At 35.9% G+C, this 19346-nt stretch overlaps 1 protein-coding gene across 2 annotated transcripts in view; it reads right to left on the minus strand.

Annotated features, from left to right (window-relative positions):
* Positions 1 to 19346, minus strand: part of gli2a (GLI family zinc finger 2a) — a 52837-nt gene that overhangs the window by 24358 nt on the left and 9133 nt on the right. For both annotated transcript variants that reach the window (XM_083537928.1, XM_083537927.1), the window contains exon 2: positions 17823 to 17953. In XM_083537928.1, coding sequence (XP_083394054.1) covers positions 17823 to 17937 — 115 coding nt within the window. In that variant the 5' untranslated portion in view covers positions 17938 to 17953. The remainder of the gene's footprint in view (positions 1 to 17822; positions 17954 to 19346) is intronic.

The raw sequence follows: 19346 nt of genomic DNA on the forward strand, positions 1-19346 counted from the left end.
ATGCAGTCCGAGGTTATTTTACCTATACCTCATTATGTTTTAACATATAGGTCTAAAAATTGCTAATATTACAAGCAAGAACTTATAATGAAACCTTTATGTTTCTTTACCTATTATTGTTTTTGCATATTAGTGTCATTTATTTAAATAATTATTTCAATTTCCCATATTAATAGTCCAATGGTGCAAAACATCCTGTCAGGGCATCGTGAGAACCAGCTAGATTTTTTGTAACAGGATTAAGTCAGGTTCTGATCTCCTTTTAAAGACAATTCCAGGTGGCAGACATTAACATGGGGTGCTCTGGATCTCAAAGCACAGGAGAAACATTCACTTTTCATGTCCAAACGAAGCCGAGAGCAGCTTTGTGGTGAGAGAAGCTCATCCTCAGAGGAAGCACTCAAGAACAATAATAATATCCTGAGAGGCCAGGCAGCGGCAGTGTAATTAAAAAAGCTTTTCTGTCTTGCTCAATGAACAAGGAGGGAGTAAGCAAGGGGGAGGCAACTCAGACAGGAAATTCCAACAGAATAAACTGGCAAGGAGCCTAACAATACAGCCCTATGCCAACTACTATACACTGCATCTCCAAGCTGCCTTGAATCCTGGGAAGCTGCAGGCCACATGGCAGCCTCTTCCAGATTTAGGCATTCTGAGTAGCTATTTGTTTCTCTCTTCTTTTGAAAATTGTATTGCATTTTTTTTTAACCTTGCTTTAATGTAACCTCTAACAAACAATTTGCTTTTTTCCACTTTCTAATATTTCTCTTCGTCCATGATATCAGCTGTGGCAGCAGAAAGATTATGGGGTTAAGGGGAGTAACTTAAATGTTCTTTGGAATGGAAGGACATATGAATTAAATTACTGTTCATTTAACACCCATATAATCTACCACAATTATACTATACATATTAATAAAAGTATATTTGAAAAAGCTGTATAGATTTGTTTATACTAACATTTGTTTTTATATACCTGATGTCTATTTAAATCAGATCCTGTTAATGTTACAGGTGGGCATGTAGTCAAAGCAAGGCCTCAGAGATGACATCTTGAGAAACTAAACAAATGCAAGAAAATCTTAATTGTTTATGGTTTCTTATGGAGCACAAATTAAATATAGGCCTTGTTTCACATGATGGTCAGCAAGCAAACACCACAATGCACAAAGTAATTTAGCGATTGTCAATAAGCAATGACTAGTTTAACTCCAGTCATGGCTTAGTTTATGAGACCTTGTCATACATACAGTAGCCCCAGATGTTGAGGATCCTCAACAGACCTGTAAACCTTTCCTGTTAATGTTTACCAAACTAGGCCTTGCTGGCTTTTTTTTCTGGCAGTCTAAATCAATGTTGAACAACTGGCCAGATTTATACATTTGCGTTCAAAATTTCCAGCAAGCTGCTGCCTCTAATAATGTCATGCAAACCTTAGTGAGTTTTAATAGCTCTTTTAATTAGCCTTAGACAACCTAAGCTATTAGTACTGAACAGCTGTGTAATAACGTATCCTGCTAATAATCTCAATGTATCATAGCAAACAACAAGGCCTTATTGTCTATCATCTCAGGCTTGTATGTTTCACTGCATGCTACCATGCTATTGCTGTAACCATGGTGCATAATAGCAAAACAAATAAAAAAGTGTTTTCCCTAAGATTAATTACATATATGACTTAAAACAAGCTAAGTTATGAAGTTATTATTTTTTTAATGATTCCTAAGAGTATGCTTATACTAAGTAAACATTAGGGATCCCCAATATTGACACTGAGACTGTAGGAATTGCAATGTCTCTCTACCAGTTTTGGGGGTGAATATTTACTAAAGACCATACACTGCCATATTTAGTGTGTGGAACTATCCTCTGATTAACAAGACATTTTTCATAAAAAATGAACTCATTGTTTAATATTTTTTGTAAGAACATTTTTACTTTACTTTTACAACAAACATAAAAGATGTCCTTGGACACAATGGATGTCAAACCTTCTTTTCATGGTCACTGCTGTCTCAGCACTAGGTGCACTATAAAGCTTTATAATGGGAAGAATAGTTGTAGAGGAAGTGCTCTTTTAGATTGACAAAGCATGCTGATTCATCTAAGGGAATCCCAGCTGGAGTTCACCCTGTGCTGAAATTCCAATGTCCCAGGACTTTGGGGATATAAAAGATGTTTGAAAACACATTACTATATTCATAGATATAGTCAGGTTAATGAGCCATTTACATAAAACTGCACACAACAATATAGACTAAAGCTAGATCTAGCTCCAATTTCAGTCGGTTTTCAGGGAAGAGTTGTTTTACAAGCACAAACTAAAAACAGCTGCATATATATTCAAGATAATTTGCCTTGTAGGTGACATTCATGGGGGTAAAAATTTAGACAGGCTTTACCCATCCTTTTTTATTTTAACAGAGAGCTTTCCTATTTGTTCATATGAAATTTCTTCATATGGTTTGTAATGTTTTTAATAAAAAAACATTTTTCATTCCACAAAACACAGCTGTAATGTTTTTATTTTTTTATTTTTATTTCATGAGACCAGAAATAGTGCTAATATTCATTATGCAGGTCCCCAAGATAATAAGACCTTTTTTACACTGCAACTGACAAGATCATGACCCACCAGTGGATGACCCTTTAGTACTAACTATATTCTTTGTCTTGTATAATTTCAACGTATCATATGCAAAAAATATTTTATGAACTAATGATTTACTGTGTTTTAATTTCTAAAACATTTATAACCCAGTGTGTTGCTCCCAGCCTCAGCATGACTGGACACATAGATAATAAGGTCGAAAGAAACTCTAAGGAAACGTTACCCCTCAGCTCTTGTTTTTCCAAAGGAAGAGAAGATTATGCTCTTAATTAGTGCTTCCAATGGGAAGGCTCAATTTACGGGATAGCAACAAAGAGAAGGGGGATGGGGAAGGAAGATGTCCAGCAGTCTGGTATGGTGGCCCCATATTACAGAGGGAAAAGGGGGTAGGAGGCTGAGAAGACCTTTCTTTCCAACAATAGGGGTGCGATCCGCCTTTATGGTGATTCAGAGTACACTGGAGGAGGCTCTAACTCTCAGCATGACCCATGAGTAAGGGGTCATGGAGGTAATGCCTACATCAAACGTATTCTTCCCCTACACAGCACTGTTGGCTATATTGAATAAAAAAGATAAACAGCCTCAGTCAGCAGTATGGAGAGGGGGACAAGTTAGAACTAAAGGCTAAAGAGGAAAGCAAGCGGGGCAGAGTCAACAGTGGCATGAATTAAAATGCCAAGAACTGGCAAGCAAACAAGCACTGTGACTGTTTTTCTTCTCTAAAGTGGAGTGGAATTGCAGCAGTACAAGTCCTTCAGCTGAGTGTCTTACAACAAGAGACTGTTTTTTCCACGTGCCACTCAAACTACTTGTAAAAAAAGGATTCATGAGTAAAACATGATACATCATCCCCCACTAACTTTTGCCCTGGATCACATGATGTCTGATGGTGGATAATGTTGAGTTTTGGCAGCCAAATAGTTTTTGTGGGTCAATCATGAGTGCTGAGAAGTGCTCACTTTTTCTTAAAAAATTTTAGGTACACTGGAATTTTGTTTTCTACATAATGCTTCCATTTTCTGCTCTAGATGATACAGACATGACTGGAGTGCACACTTCTATTCTGAACACGACCGATTTGTCAAATATAATCTATATAATAACCTCAAACAAATAAATTGTTACTTATGCTCATTTTATTTCACAGTCAGCTTGACACACCTGGCAGAGTGGAAAGTTCCTGCAATGTTTTTACAGCTTCATGGAAATCTATTCTGTAGATGTTTATAGTGGCAAGTGGGACATTACACTTAGTGTGTGTAAGCCACTTGCAGCTGATTTAATAAGCTACAATAATATAAGTAACATATTTGTGTGGTTGTTATTGAAGGGCTCTTTCTTTATTTTTGAATGATGGTTATTAAGATGGTGTTTTTTAATTTTACGAAAATAAAATGTTTACATAAAGGATTTTAAACCATCTGTGTGTGGCCATGAGAACAAAACACAATTTCATGCAAAAGTTTAGTTTTGCTCCTTGCACTAACAAGAAACATAAATAAACTATACAACAAATTGCATCTGACCATCAGTGTTCACAATGTAGTTTTGTGGGACTTTAGAAATGTTCCATGTGTCAAATCATATTTTATGACTGCTGGCTTGTCATTGCCAATGTAAGCATTACAACAGAAATGCCCAAGGATTCCAGAACTATAGTCCTCATGCCACACCTGGGTGAAGAATACTTAGTGAAAAGACTAGTATTATTTCTGGGTAGATGAGTAAGCCATTTGTCAGATCATTTTGTTGTGCAATAAATCGTCTGCAAGGTGTGCATGACATGTCCTCTCTGGTTCCCAGTTCTACTGAAAACTATTCTGCTATGTCAGCACACTTCCGCCACTGTTCCTATTTTAGATGTCATCCTGTTTACTCTGTTTTCCCCTCGGTGTATGGATACATGCAGCAAAGGGTCTTTTCTGTTAGGTTTCACCTCTGACCCAGCTTCCTTGGACCTCTTACATGGATTCAGGGTGCCGCAGTGCCATCATGCATAGTTCTGTGTGTATATTATGAAAATTCCCTTCATGTCTATCAGACTGAAGATTCTAGTTAGGCATTTCGAACATTTATTAATTCATTTATTAATATTAATTATATTATATAATAAATATTTATTAACTCATTAATTACAGCTAATTAATAATTTAAAGTCATTTTATTACTAAATCAGGGTAATTAATCATTTCGAATGCATTTCAACATTCGAAAAGACAATGAAGACAATGCAGCCACAGTAATTTGACAGGTGTAAAGTTTTACCACAAAAATGCTTTTTTTATTTTTAAGATTTTGAACTAAAAATCAATTAGGGATGATTTCCTAGATAGCTATTACCCAAAAACTAAATAATTTTAGCTGCAATATTTTATTACCACCTCAGTGTTTTCTGACACAAACTGTTATTATGGTAACTGAGTTGAACCCAGGTAACGGAGCATTCAGTAAGAATGCCAGAACTCCTCATACCTCTGAAACCACAACTTAGTATGCAAAAACTACAGTATGCAAAAGTAAATAAACAGGGAGCTATGAGTAACACATGTAGCTTTTTCAACTTCATACCAGTAGAGTGGTCAGAAACTAGAGGTGTTGGTCTGCATGTCCCTCTTGATTAAAGTCTTTGCATTTGAAGGCCAACCTGGGACTAAGAACCAGGGTCTGTATAACTTCATTCACTGTGATTGGCTGAGCCTCAGATTTTTCCAGGCTTTAGCTTTTATACACTGCAATGTTTATTTTTAGATTTTTTTTGATGACCAAAAAATACTGCATATTAAGCAGGAATGGTAGTATAGACAACTTCCTTTAACTTAAGCTATGTTAATAAGTCATATAATTGTCATTATATTTATACTCATCAAACTGTGTAGTGAGCCCTTGTGCCCTGTTACTGTCAAGTTATCTTGAATAAATCTAGTCGTATCAGGATAGAAGTGTTTTATCTTGGGATTAAAGCAAACAGTCAGCAGGATTTTGTATTAATTTGCAATACAAGGAACTCTTACCTCTAAGGCAAAGTCTGGACATACCATAACAGACACAGGTTTTACACTTCGTTTGTTACCTGTGCATATGTTATCTGTACAGGCTCATTTTGTCCAGTGTATATGTTTGAGCCTAGAAATGCTCTCTGAAATATCATGAACTTAGACAGAAACTAAATCCACTATGTTTTTGTTCACACACTTGTTTAAGTCCTCTTGGTGCTCTTGTAAATATTGTCTGACGAGCAGAGGCATGCTTCTGTCTGGCCCTCGGAGTGCACTCTGCATAGGGCAATATTTATCTTAGCACAAGCTGCTAGAGAAGACTGAAAAGAAGCACAAGAGGTCTATGTAAACACTTCAGAAGGATCTAAGATGACCCTGCAACACGTTACTGAAAAGTACCAGAGTCCAGAGTCACCTCTGTTTCAACAGTATTATGCTAACTGCAGATCAGACCAAAGCAGGCAAACATCATATTGTGCAGTGAATGACTAGAGAAGTGGTGCTATGACATGTTGTGCTGTGATAGTCTATGAAAGTTGTTTGCTTTTCTGTGTTTATATATTTGGAGAATAACTATGAGGACTTTGGTAATAAACAAGTTAGTGTTAACCTCTGTCAATAGTCATCACTGCATATTTTGATGATTGATAATATAGATAATTTTTAAATCCAAATGTATTTTCTACCACAATACCATCTCAAGTTGAGTTAAAACACTGGTGTTTAGATTTACGAAATAAGACAAAATAAAAACTATACATATATAATTAATTTATGTGTAATGCTTGCAAGAGTTATGTGTCCCTGATAACAGGCCAATGGAATAGTCTTGCTCTGTGTTAAGAGATATTTGTTCCTACAATGGAAAATAGGCATTTAATGTAAATGTATAATTATTAGTGGGATATACTATATATAAGCTGTATATAAAATGTGGTTTATAATTTGTAATTGTTTTTGTTACTATGTACACTAAACTGTTTGCCTGCCAGCCAATTACGTACACTTTAAAACAAATCCAAGTTCAAATAGTTGTGAACTTTAAAAACTGTCATCTTAATGTCATTACATCCAACCTCCGCTTAGCTATCAAAATGAAGAACATTTTTAATAGTGTCATCCTGTCAGTTTCCTTTGTATCTGCTCATTGCAATGACAATGAAATAAAATTAGGAATGAAAATTGCCATCAATTTTGAGGGCAACAAGAGTGAAGGTGAGAAACATAAAAGCTATGTGATGGGAATATCTGAAACAGGTGGAGAGCTCCTCTGGTTGAGTAGTTGCAGGCTGACAGTGAGGAAGAATTCTACATTGATCTCTGTCTCAGTTAAGAGGAGGGTCATTAGCATAAATAATACAGACATCACTTTTAGACACTTTAATTTGGTAATTAGGCCATTAATGGCAGTCAAACGTATCCTAAAGTGGAATGACTGTAGCAGAGAATGTGCTTTTATAATGGAAGGTATATCTGGCTTTGTGAGCATCTACTCTAGAACTTGAGTCAGATACTGTAACTAAAGTCTGTATGCCATTTTCCCATGCTTAGATAAAGCCTTTTACCGGATGTTCTGGAGTTATAAAAGTATCACTGATAACTGAGTACTCAGTAAAGGAAAATTGGTGCATTTCTTTTTTTGCCTTCAGGAAGTAAATGGTTTATAGTTTTGCACACCAGCCCTCTAGAGGATGTATGTTATGTCCGGTATGTTCTGTTGATAAATGTGGCCAAGTACCACATATTTTTACAGAATGAAGCAAATAAACTGTCATGTCTTATGACTAACCACAGACCTTTTTGTCAAGATCAGTTGCAAGCATATAAGATTTGGGATAGTTTTGACTCACCATCACACAAAACTCTGTAATTTATTCCATGAACTTCTTTAGAAAAGCTCTGATTTGTGGTGTTATGCCACTGGAAGCATGCACACAAGTGTGCATACATAAAAAAACAAGGATTGCAACCTTCAAGATTTTGAAGACTATGGGCTATAAAAGTTATTAGACATTCTATATCCTGTGGGTAGAGTATCTGTGGAAGTATCTGAAGATTAGATGATAAAACTATGGAACTGTCAGTTTCCAGCTAGACCTTTTCAAAGTCATAAGCATAAGTGTGACATATCTAGACTAGAATTACATTCTTTCATATTACATAGGCTGTCACTATGCCCATGTGTAAATAACTACCAGAGGGCTAAGGTCCCTCGTAATAAAATGCTTTAATAGAAACCCATGGGGTTTATGTTTTCTTATAATGGCTTTTGACTGGCTTACAATTTCCCACACACAAAAAACTTTTTAGGAAAGTACCATATTTCAGCAGGGATTTGGTTGTGTTTTAATGTGTACAATATTTTAGCAGCATTAACACTGATACAAGACTAACCTATAGCATATTACTAACAATATCAAAAGTAAATTAGATTAAATTACATGGAGAATGCATGATACAAGCAAAATGCTAAACAAATAGTCTTTTTACCTTTCTGATAGGAACAGCATGGAGTTAAACAGTGTAAAACCTACCAGCAATCTGATCAAAAAGCGTTTGTACTATTCTTCAAAATAATCTCAAAGTTCAGTGAAATTTAACATTCACGATGTCCATGATGAAGATACACATGTGCCACAGATGTGCCCGCATTTGGTTTATTCTCCTTGATGGTAAGTGGTATCATATGGTGCTATTTGTCAAACTACTTTGCTTCCCAAAACTGAACAAGGCTCAGCATAAATGATAGCAGAGCGTGCCTATTTCAGTTGTACTTACACGTCTGATGTGGTGGATGTAAATGATCACAAAGATAACCATCTGATGAAAGATTATTCTGCTAGTCTGGTCTATAAGTATATACTAAAATAAACGCTGATATGCTTGAAAACAATGCAGAATTATTTTTGACAGATTTATGAGTCAGTTCAACTTTTGACAGCCAAGCAGTCTTAAATGACTATGGTTTTGCATGCTGCCACACACTGCTTTATTTAGAGACATAAATGTTTCTATTGTATTCTTCATTACAAAGACACAGAGGATGTAATTGCAATTAGAACATGTAATTTATTTTGTAGGTCAAATAAAAGCTGTGCAGAAAGTTTGTTTATGTGAAACACTTTAAATGGCTTTCTCAGTATTTTAGTACTTTATTCTGACTAACCCACATTTTCAGAGTGTGTATCAGAGTTTCTTTTGTCACGTTAGTCACTAGGTAAATATTGTAAGGTTTTTTAAATGTGTGCTTCTTTGCAGTCATTGTAAATGTCACAGGACCTATTATGCACACTGTGCCTTATGTGAAGGTTGTCAAGCTTGTATTATTTCTTCTGTCTGAGTACATTTTTATTAGAAACTACATGGCAATTTAACTGTCTCACTGCATTTGACAAGCTGTCATGTCAAATTTGCCTGAAGTGTCAAACGTGAGCTACTCAGATTCAGAGCAACAAGTAAAACAAGAGCTATTTAGGATGAAATATGGTCTTCATTTCCACAGCTAGGGAATTCCCACTGCAACAACATTGCAATGTCTTTCTCAGAGATCTGCCACAAAGATTATCCATAAATGACAAATACATAAATTCATTGTTTGCTTTAAGTCTTTTGACACTTATTTCTTTCTTTTTTTTAAATCCTTGCATTATGTATATATATAAAAGCAGCCAGGCTGCACAAAACTGCAAATATTTAGTTTTAGTTTTTATAAAATACCTTCTTAGCAATATACCTGAAAAAAAAGAACAACATGAAATGTCTGAAAGTATTTCCCTTGGTTGCAAAGTTAAATTCCACAGGTTATACACTGTGCCACTTTAAACCAACCTGTCACCTGCACAAATCTTTCTGTCAACATGAAAAAATAAAAAAGCAAAATCAAAACAGTGAAAGCAGATCTCTGTCTGGCAACCGCGCAAAAGCCTGTGGGATGCTATATACAGCATTATGGCAACCAAATCTGATACCAGATTCAACATCACCACTCAGTTGATCAATGACATCTCAGTCAACACTGCCCCTCCTTTCTGTTTAGTCTGGTGGCTGGGCAGATTTAGAGTGGTACTGTTTTTTTCTTTATAGGAAAAATATCAGAACCACTTAAACTGTAAAAGCAGGGGTTAAAATCTACAGGATTCTTAGGTGTTGTTTTGTGTAGGTGGAAATATGCTCTTTTTTCACTTTGGACTGCTTTTGGCAAGTCTAGGATGACTCCCTCTGGGCCCAGACGCCTCTGTGTCTCTACCAGCAGGGTGAGGCCCACCCCAACTGAAGAAAATCTTACCTGAAGCAGAATGCTTTTTGGCTACTGCCCAGGCTTTTGTTTAGCTTTAGCTAATGAATGCAGAAAGTGCTCTTACTAAACAGCAGGAAAACAGAAGGAATTGGCTGAGGAAAAAAACTGCACCTGGGGGTGTTTTTTTTTTTTTTATTAGAAAAAAGGAAGCTTAGAAGACTGAATTTGCCTCAGAAAATGTTGAAACCTTAGTTTGGTTATAATAAACAAATACTTTTCTAGCTCTTAAACCATGTATTAGTCTGAATATTTCCAATTTATAGAATTATACAGCTACTATAGCATGAGTGTTCAGGTGGATAACTTTGACCTCTTTTTCTGACCGCCTGGGTGTGGTAGAACGATACAGATTTTCTGTGTGTTTCCACACCCTACAGCTCATAAACCCAATGTTTCTTCAGCTGCTGAGAGTTACCAGCAGGATGAGTTAATAGTTGGCTTCAGTCTGGCTGCTAACTACTGAGGGCAAGATATGTTTCCGTAGTAATCAACATCAAGACATCTCAATTGTACACATGTAGACAATTGCATTATATAAAAAAAAGAGATAAATTAAACACTGTGTAGGAGTCTGGTTAGGTTACCTTTTGATGAGGGTGTCATGTCTATTAAGTTAAAGTCAATTAAAAATAATAAACAATTAAACGCTTCACATTTATTTTCTACAGAGTTAAAGTTCTTTACAATTGAATATGTGCATCTGCTACCCCCATGTTCTCTCAAATATCCCCTAGTGTGTCGTGAGAATTCTAGAGCAAGCGTGATCCTTTCATAAAACACAACTGTCTTGAATAAGAAGGATTAGGAAGGGAATTTCACTCCAATGACTTGAACTGTTTTTTGCCAAACACAACAGTTTGAGTAGATGTACAGTATGATGTCAAATTTGCATGTGCTCATTAAACAGTGCTAGTTAAAAATAAAGAGCTGTCTAAAGTGCTAATCATCACAATAATCATTTTACTACATTGTTAGCAGTCAGATTTAGGCTTCATGTCAGTGAAGGACCTAAGACATGATGCATATTTCTTCTGTTTATGATGATGTGGACGTGGCTCCATGCCACAGCATGTCACGAATATGGCTTGTTTATTTCATTGGTTTCATGCCATCGTCTCTGAGTATGTGATAAGATCCTCCCTAGATCCCCACTAAAGTGGAAGGAGTGGGATGAGCATGAGAGCTAGGAACAAGTCCGTATCTGCTAGAGTGGTGTGCTGACCTTGCTTTACTTTGAAGCTAAGCCAAGAATGCAAAGTTTACATTGTGGGAAATTACCTGGGCCACAACACTGATTTGTCCAGAGATTTTATTTTTGCATAGATTTGTACCTTGCCATCCAGATCTAGGGTTAGGTTTAGGGCTAGGGTTCATAAACCCTGACACCAAAACCAAAATGTAATTATATGTACATACAGCTAAACTACAAAAATGTGCATTTGATTTGAGGTGAATACTCCTGCCATTATCTAAACATTTTTTCAAAGATTCTAACTTTTCTATGTGTAGCTCATCTGGAATATTAGGATTATTAGAATACAAAAGGATTCCACTGGTTATTTTGCTTACAATCCAGAGATGTCTATGTCTCACTGTTTCAGTGGAACTGCACACATACAAACAAAATACACAGAATTATTCACTATGGCATAATCAGCAACACCTAAGTATTTACTATGCTGTCTACAATCTAATGTTGTATATGTTTAAAGCAAACCACAGCATGTACCTTAGAGGTTAAAAGTGCTTCTATTAGGAGCATTTTATGAGTAAATGCTTATGCTTTCATTTCCATAAAACCATGGTGGCCATACTGCACACTTCTACTAGGCTTGAAATTAGAGGGTGTATCAGCGTAAAAGCAGACATGAGTTCTAAAAGCAGACATGCGTCTCTGCATTGAGAATGCCAAAATACACCAACTCTCTTCTGTCCAAACAAATCTCATCTTCTCTTGGGCTTTGACCTCATCTCCATGAAAAACAAGCCTTAATTTACAGAAACCACAAAGCACAACTAAGCACAATACACACATCTTGCAAGGTCACTTTACCACGTTGTGGGACTCATAGTAGTGTAATAACAGTAACATTGACTTACACTCATTATTTGGCTGAATGACTAAAACTTCTCATGTCCCAGGGTGACTGGCGGTCCACCATCAGCTGGGGTATTCCTCTGTTTACATAGTCATCCCTTGCTGTTTATTTTGCTGGTCACACATTTTTCTATAAACCATTGGGGCTTTGGAGCATGTACAGAAATGACCAGTGCTTTAAGACTGTCCTGTACTTGTCTTTAAGAACACAGGCAAGTTTCTGGAAAGACATGTGGGGCTTGTTAGGCATTTTCCAAATGGTGTACAAATGCTGATATACCATTTTTTATTTAGAATTTGTATATCTGTAATATTTTATATGTTGATTTAAACCTTATATATTTATTGATAGGTTTCAATTTTATAAAATAACTGTAAGTAAAACAAATCAAGAAATTAATACTGTAACAATATTTGCCATATTTAATCTAACATGAATCACACAGTCCATTCGGCTGGCAGTATCGTCTTAACTGTTAAAGCTCTAAGTTACTGGTCAGAATGTCAGGTGTTCAAGCTCCAACAATACCAAGCTTACACTGCCCTTTAGCGTGGCCAGGGGTAGGGCGGATCCTATGCTTTGACTGCATCTTCTTTAGTCTAAACTATATGGCAGAATCTATATTTTCTAAAACTAGCTAAAACTAGAATATTTTATTAACGTGTTTTGTTCATTGGTAATGGCTAAGAAAAAAGTAAGGTGTAAAAGTACAAAATGTTAAACTTTACAAGAGGAAACATCTACTTGTATCATGAAAATCATAGTTTTACTCTGTAGTATGCAATTTTCGTTTTCTTTCCACATAGATGACTTCAGACATGTTCTTCCTGTCACGCTTAACTGATCTGCTGGCCTGACTCAGAGCGCCGATGCGGGTACTGGCTGACACCATGTTTTCATTATGGTGAGCACAGATGTGCATGTACATTAGAGACAACACATCACACAGTCTCTTGCCTACACACTAGCTGGTGGAATTAGTCTGTTGACACAAGTTAATGTTTGTTCCCAAACGTTTTTTATCTTTTTGATAGTTAAATTGTTTATAATGTCCATTCCCAACTAAATTTCCACAAGGTTGCAATGCTGCTCGAGTGTTTTAAAGCAACAATATTAGACAAGCAGAATTTACTTACAGGACACAGATATTCACACTGTATACAGATTTTAAAAGAACGTCTACCTGAAACAAGAGCACGTGAGGTTGTGGCTCTATACAGGGAAGTGAAAAACAGGAAGGGACTATCCCTGAGTCTGATGGTAGGATTAAGCCTTGCATGCTGGGAATGGCATGCCTTTAAAAATGAGGGGAAGAAGAAAGGAGTGGGAGAAACGAAGCAGGAATGAAAGGGGGGGGGAGCTGTCTAATCCCCTAAAGCATCCATATATTGCTCCCAACTCCTCTCCCACTGCTTGTAAATGGCTTGGAATGTAACATGTTGTCTTTGGACCCCATGTGTGTGGACTTCTCCAGTATGGAGAGATTTATGTGTGCAGACATTGCCTAAAGCACCCTCAATTTGACTTTTAACTAAAGGCTTTGAAGCAGCAGCAGAGCCTTCTGGCATTAAAATAATATCACAGAGATGAACTTTCATTTCAAAGTAATTTATGTATTATATCTTCCTGGGAGTTTAGTTGTATCTCTGTCAGCACTCAAATGTGTGTGCATATTAATACAATGTGCCTCAAATCAGAATCGGTCCTTCTATTCTGTAATCACAAACTTTTTTCCACATGCTTTTTAGTAGTATGTTTTGAAGTTGTGCAATATTCTTTTGATGATACAAGATAACTGTACAAATATATTATTCATTATTTCCACTTATTTTAATCTTGGAAATCTGCCAAACAATTTTAAGTTCCAACATCAAAATGTTGGGGGGAAAAAACCCAAAACCCATGGGGCTTAATTCAAGCTAACTCTCAGGGAAAATGATGAGGACTTCCGCATAACCAGCCTCATTCCCTATATAGGCCACAAGTTTCACACTTATTTGAACTTTCCTCAAGTGTAAAAGAAGGCAGTGCAATTCTTTGACTACCAAGTAAACTGTATCCACTTTCTCATATAAACAAGGGCGGAAAAAACATGACAATCCTTCTGCATTTATTTGCCATATCTAATCTTTAAATCCCTTTTAGTGCTAGCCAGTCCCCCAAATAAAATTTAAGATGAGGAGAGGAGGGGGCAACTTGGAAGGAAATCAAGTTAACTGTTTATAAAAGCCACATGAATTAATCTTTACACAAATCCCCTTAGCTCAGTCATCACTGGGCCACTGCTGGCCAAAATAGTAGGTGTATGGTAGTGTCCACATGGAGCCAAGAACAAAGTGAACCAAGGGTGCAAACATTTTGCCTTAAACTTGGATCTTGAATTAAACTCAAGCATGATAACTCAAAGTTCAACTGACACCCTAATCCAGCACCCCATCCATTTCTTAGTCACAAAGGCCTTACTGCAAACATGGATAAAAGACAGTGCTATAAATAATGTATATTCTTGGGTCACCTTATACCTTTGGAAAAATATACAGCTAGTGGCATTAAAATAAGAATATTTCCCACTCTGAAAATATATCTGTCCTGTCGAACAAAATAGTCAGTTCCAGATAGCAGGCAGCTATACCCCTGACAGGAAGAGAAAACTGGCTTGAGTCAATAGGCCTTCCTGTAATCTCCCTCCAAGTCTTCTCAGATATCGGCCATTAGGAGAGACAGTATTGATACACACAGGCCACTGTATATGATTTGTTATTTCTGACTCTCTCAAGACAATACCAATACCAAGATGAAACAATTAATGTTTGTGTGTATGTCATGATGTTCAATTTGGGCAGAATTATGGACAATAGGATTGTATTCAAGTATCAATTTCTTCAGCAGAAAAAGCAGATATCTGATATTGGTAATATCTGTTTATGCTGATTCTGATACTAATACACATACATGTAGTAACTGGAATAAGATGAATGCAGATTAACATTTTATTATTAGTTGTAAAGCATTTGCTTTTCATACCACTCTTAAAATGTTGTTTTAGGTACATATTTGATAAGCTGACACATTCATAACCTTAGCAATGCAATAACAGTTAAAAATGTACACATTAAAGTTAAAGCAGCATTGCCTAAATGTTGTCTTTTTGTACTGATGTTAAAAGGTGAACTCAAAAAGTGGACTTTAACATGAAAGGTTGAGTCGATTCTGATTTAGACAGCTAAACCTGTTGAAGATTTCTATTCTTTAAGGGCTTTTTACAGAGCCAAAGAACCACAGTGGTAGAAGGGCCTCATTTAGAGAAAGATAAGGAGGAAAAAAAACAGCACAAATCCCTTTCTCAGGAAGATTAGTGGCTGTCCTTTTAGAGTAGGCTACGGATGGAGCAGTTTTTTTAAGCCACATTTTTCTCTACCACTGGCCTAACCTTAGTGGATTCCCCCATCCCTGGGGCCACTTGCCGCATGGCTGAACAGGGTGCCCTCTGCCCTTGCCATCCCCCGCCTACCTCTCTGATACTCACAGTGAGAGATAAAGTGCCCTAACTACTTCATCAATGCATTCGAAGTATATAAATGGAACAAACAACACATCCAACCTCTTAATTAAACACCTGCATAAATCTACATTCCAGCAAATATTTATTTTTTCTATGAAGTTAATTGTATTAATTCATAATTATAAAAAAGGGAAAAATATATTCGTACATTGACACCCACTGTCAAAGTCTGCACAGTGGAACACAAGATAATGTCATGAAATATGGTGTTATTAAATAAATTTTTCTGAGTCTAACTCTTAAACTACACCTTTGTACCTTCTGCCTGATTTGAGAACATGCTGTGGATCAGCAGAAAATCAGCAGAAATGCAAGTATTGATTCATTAGCAAGACACATGACACATGACACCTAACAATCTGAAAAATTAGCTAAATTCTGAGCCAAATGTAACTTTAAACCTAAATAACTATGCCAAAGAATACAGTCGGAGAAATGCATGGGCAGTGCACAGTACAATATAGGACACTGGAGCTGGAAAGTAATTACTACAAATTGTGCAATGTAATTTTTTTATTCTTGTACTATTTAACTTGCTAATATAGAAAGTTAACTGGTACATAATAACTAATCAATAAAAAGAATAAAAAGTTTCTATGGAGCAGAACGGACACATCACAAGGACAATGTTCTTTAGGGATAACAAGTGTGGCAAAATAATATTTAGTGTTAAGTGGCTCACAAATATCTTACATATATTATGCTGTTTTCCAAATATATCTTCAGTATTATTAAAATAAATTGCCATTGTACTTGAAAATCTAACTTCAACAGTGCCTTTATAACAATATGTACATATATGTATACATATATGTGTAAATATGTATACAGGGACTAAAAAATCAGTTTATAAGAGTTTATTCTCTTAACGGTAATCATTGTATGATTTCTAAACAACTCTATATACTTTTATATACTGTGCATTTCCTAATGAACAGAAATGCTAAGCATTTTATTTTTGCTATTACTATATGTTTAATATTATTTCCTATAATCAACTTGCATATTTTAAGATAAGATATACCTTTATTCGTCCCACAGTGGGGGAAATTTCCATGTTACAGAAGAAAAGAATAAGAAATGCAAATATATAAAATAACTCACAATAATAGAAAATTATCAATTTCCTAAAAAAAAATTCTTTCCATATTTTACCTGGGAAGATATTACAGTAAATATTTTGATACTCAACTTAACCGTGTAACCTTAACCTTCTGGTATTACAAACCCATTGCTATGGAATCAAGGTTTATGTCCAAAGACAAAGCTTGACTAAACGGACCAGATAAAACTATTAAATGATTTTCTTTCCAGGAACTATTTAAAAATATATATTTTTGATACAATTTAACCATATGTTAAATAAAAAGCTAAATAACACAAATGACCAATCATTAAGAAAATAATTATTGTTCCATCAATGTCTTCTGGCAGGTCACCAAACCTTCCATTAAACTCTAATATTCTAACATGATAAGAAGTAAGAATTCCTTCCTTCCTGATTATTCAATTGCCACGTTTGTTTTAAATAATAATTTTTAATATTCATGTTTGTCTTGTTGGCTATGGAGAGCCTGTAAAGCAACGTCCTATTTTCATCAGCGTCCTTAACAATTAATGATCATTGCTGTCTGATGGCAGGCCACCAATCCCTTGATTAAACAGTAAAATACAAAGTTATGAAAATGCCATTAGCATTTCAAAGGTCTTTTGCCATTCTCGTGTTTGTCAGAGGACTCTGGTGGACGGTGTGGACTACTCTTCCTCCAGCTGCTTAAGTAATTTATAACATTTATCCTCTGGGGGCAAGAACAAGGTCTTTCAACCTCGTTAGTCTGTTTTTTTGTTTTTTTTATCAGACATTCACTGACATTTTTTAAACATGTGCTACTTTTCTCCTCTTTGCTTTATTCTCTCTTTTTGACCACTGAATTAAGTGTTAAATTGACAAACCTTTTGGAATGAGTCATGAGTGGGCATCTGCTAAATTAAAATGGTTTCATCATCTGTATCAAGACACAGCTTGTGTTAAAACTTTTGTGGAAGTCACAGAACAGTCTTTTTATACAATTCATTAAAATTGATAACTCTTCTTAAAGTCACCTATAAAGCATTTGATCATCTCCTACTTACAATTTCAAGCATGGGTCTGGCTCACCTGAGCATATAATTTAAGACAGTTCTCTTACTTAATATGGATAGAGAGTAGTTAACATTTTCGATATGAAGTACAGTGTTTTTCAATAAGCTTTCACACCTCGTGACATCGTGGTGGGTGAGGGCTTCTTGGGAAGGTCAGAGAAGCTGCTAGCATCCAGGCCTGAACTCTTGCATTCCTTCTTCTCTGGGGCAGTTCTGGTTGTAGAATCCATGGCAGGAATATTGAGTCTGTGGATTATAAGATGAGAAGAACACCATCTAAATTGTATAGTGTCAGTGCAATGGTGCTGCTTATACACTTATTGCATTATATAAAAAATTATGGGGAAAAAAAAAACAAGAAAAAAGAAACGTTACTAGCAAGTACCTAATAATGCATTGTGCATTTGGAGATATGATATTAGTACACAAACAGACCAAGCAAATGAGGAGAAATGCATCATTATTTCGTCACTACCCGCTCCCTCATTAACCACCATTAATGTGTATAGTTTAATGAGATTAAGTAGTCTACTGTAAATACTGTATACCCTAAAAACAATGTTGCAGCATAATGATTAAAAAAAACTAAATTAAGAAAATGCTTTGCCCCTGAATCTCTGTCAATGCTGCACTTAAACGCCAGGCTGAGGGCAGATGACTTGGCAGTGTGCCGCTTGTTTAACTTTGTGGAACCTACAAGATTATCCTTAGTGCAGTGCAAACAAGTGGCGGTCAGGGACTGAAAAGAAGTCCCTTTTAGGAACCTTTCAAGCACTGATGGTGTTTGCTCTGTAGCAAAATCGGTGAGGCCGTTAAAAGTGGCTAAAGAACAGATGTTATCAATGATTTAATTGGTCAAACACTAATGTGTTGTGCTAATGTGTGTAGTACTGGCTATCCATACATTAATAAGATCCCATGTATATAGTACTTTCTAAACATTTGTGTATTTTATTAGAATTAAGTGGGCAAATAAGTAACACTGTGCTCTTTTGATCTTTAAGTTTACAAGATAAGTAAAGCAAATATTAACCTACATAAAATCTGGAAGGCTGCTGTTGACTGGTATGCAGGCTAACAATCTTGTGCTTAAAACAGATGGTGAAGTAATAATAAAATTACAAGTGAAAAGATTTTAAACTTGCTGGCAAAGTCGGAAACTTGGATAGCATACAAGACTGGCTGTTCACTTTTATAGTGCACTTCACTGCTCTGAACTCTGTTTAAATGTGCTAATACGTCATGTCAATAAAAAAGAAATTATTGCAAAATCATTTCCAACTGACTCAATTCTGTTTGTCAAATAGATGCTTTTACAGACTAAAAAGTTGATTTAGAGTGGAAAATACAATCTGTTAAATCTATGAAACAGTTTTCAAAAAGGCATATGGAATTTAATTTTGGATATTAGTACTTCATTGCAGTGATTTTAGATTTGAACCACCCCAAGTTTGGACTACATGTTAGGTCCACAAGTCTTATATATTATGATTGATGTTGTAACGTGGCAAATCAAGTTGAGCAAATGGCAAATGCAAATATGTCAGCATATTTCAAGCGGAACATAGGCCATATTCTTCACCTCTCAGTGATGCCAACAGAAGATCTTACTGCCAAGGTAAGCTGATTCTAGATGGTT

This window comes from Silurus aristotelis, assembly GCF_946808225.1.
Source record: "Silurus aristotelis genome assembly, chromosome: 3".
Classification (NCBI taxonomy): Eukaryota; Metazoa; Chordata; class Actinopteri; order Siluriformes; family Siluridae; genus Silurus; species Silurus aristotelis.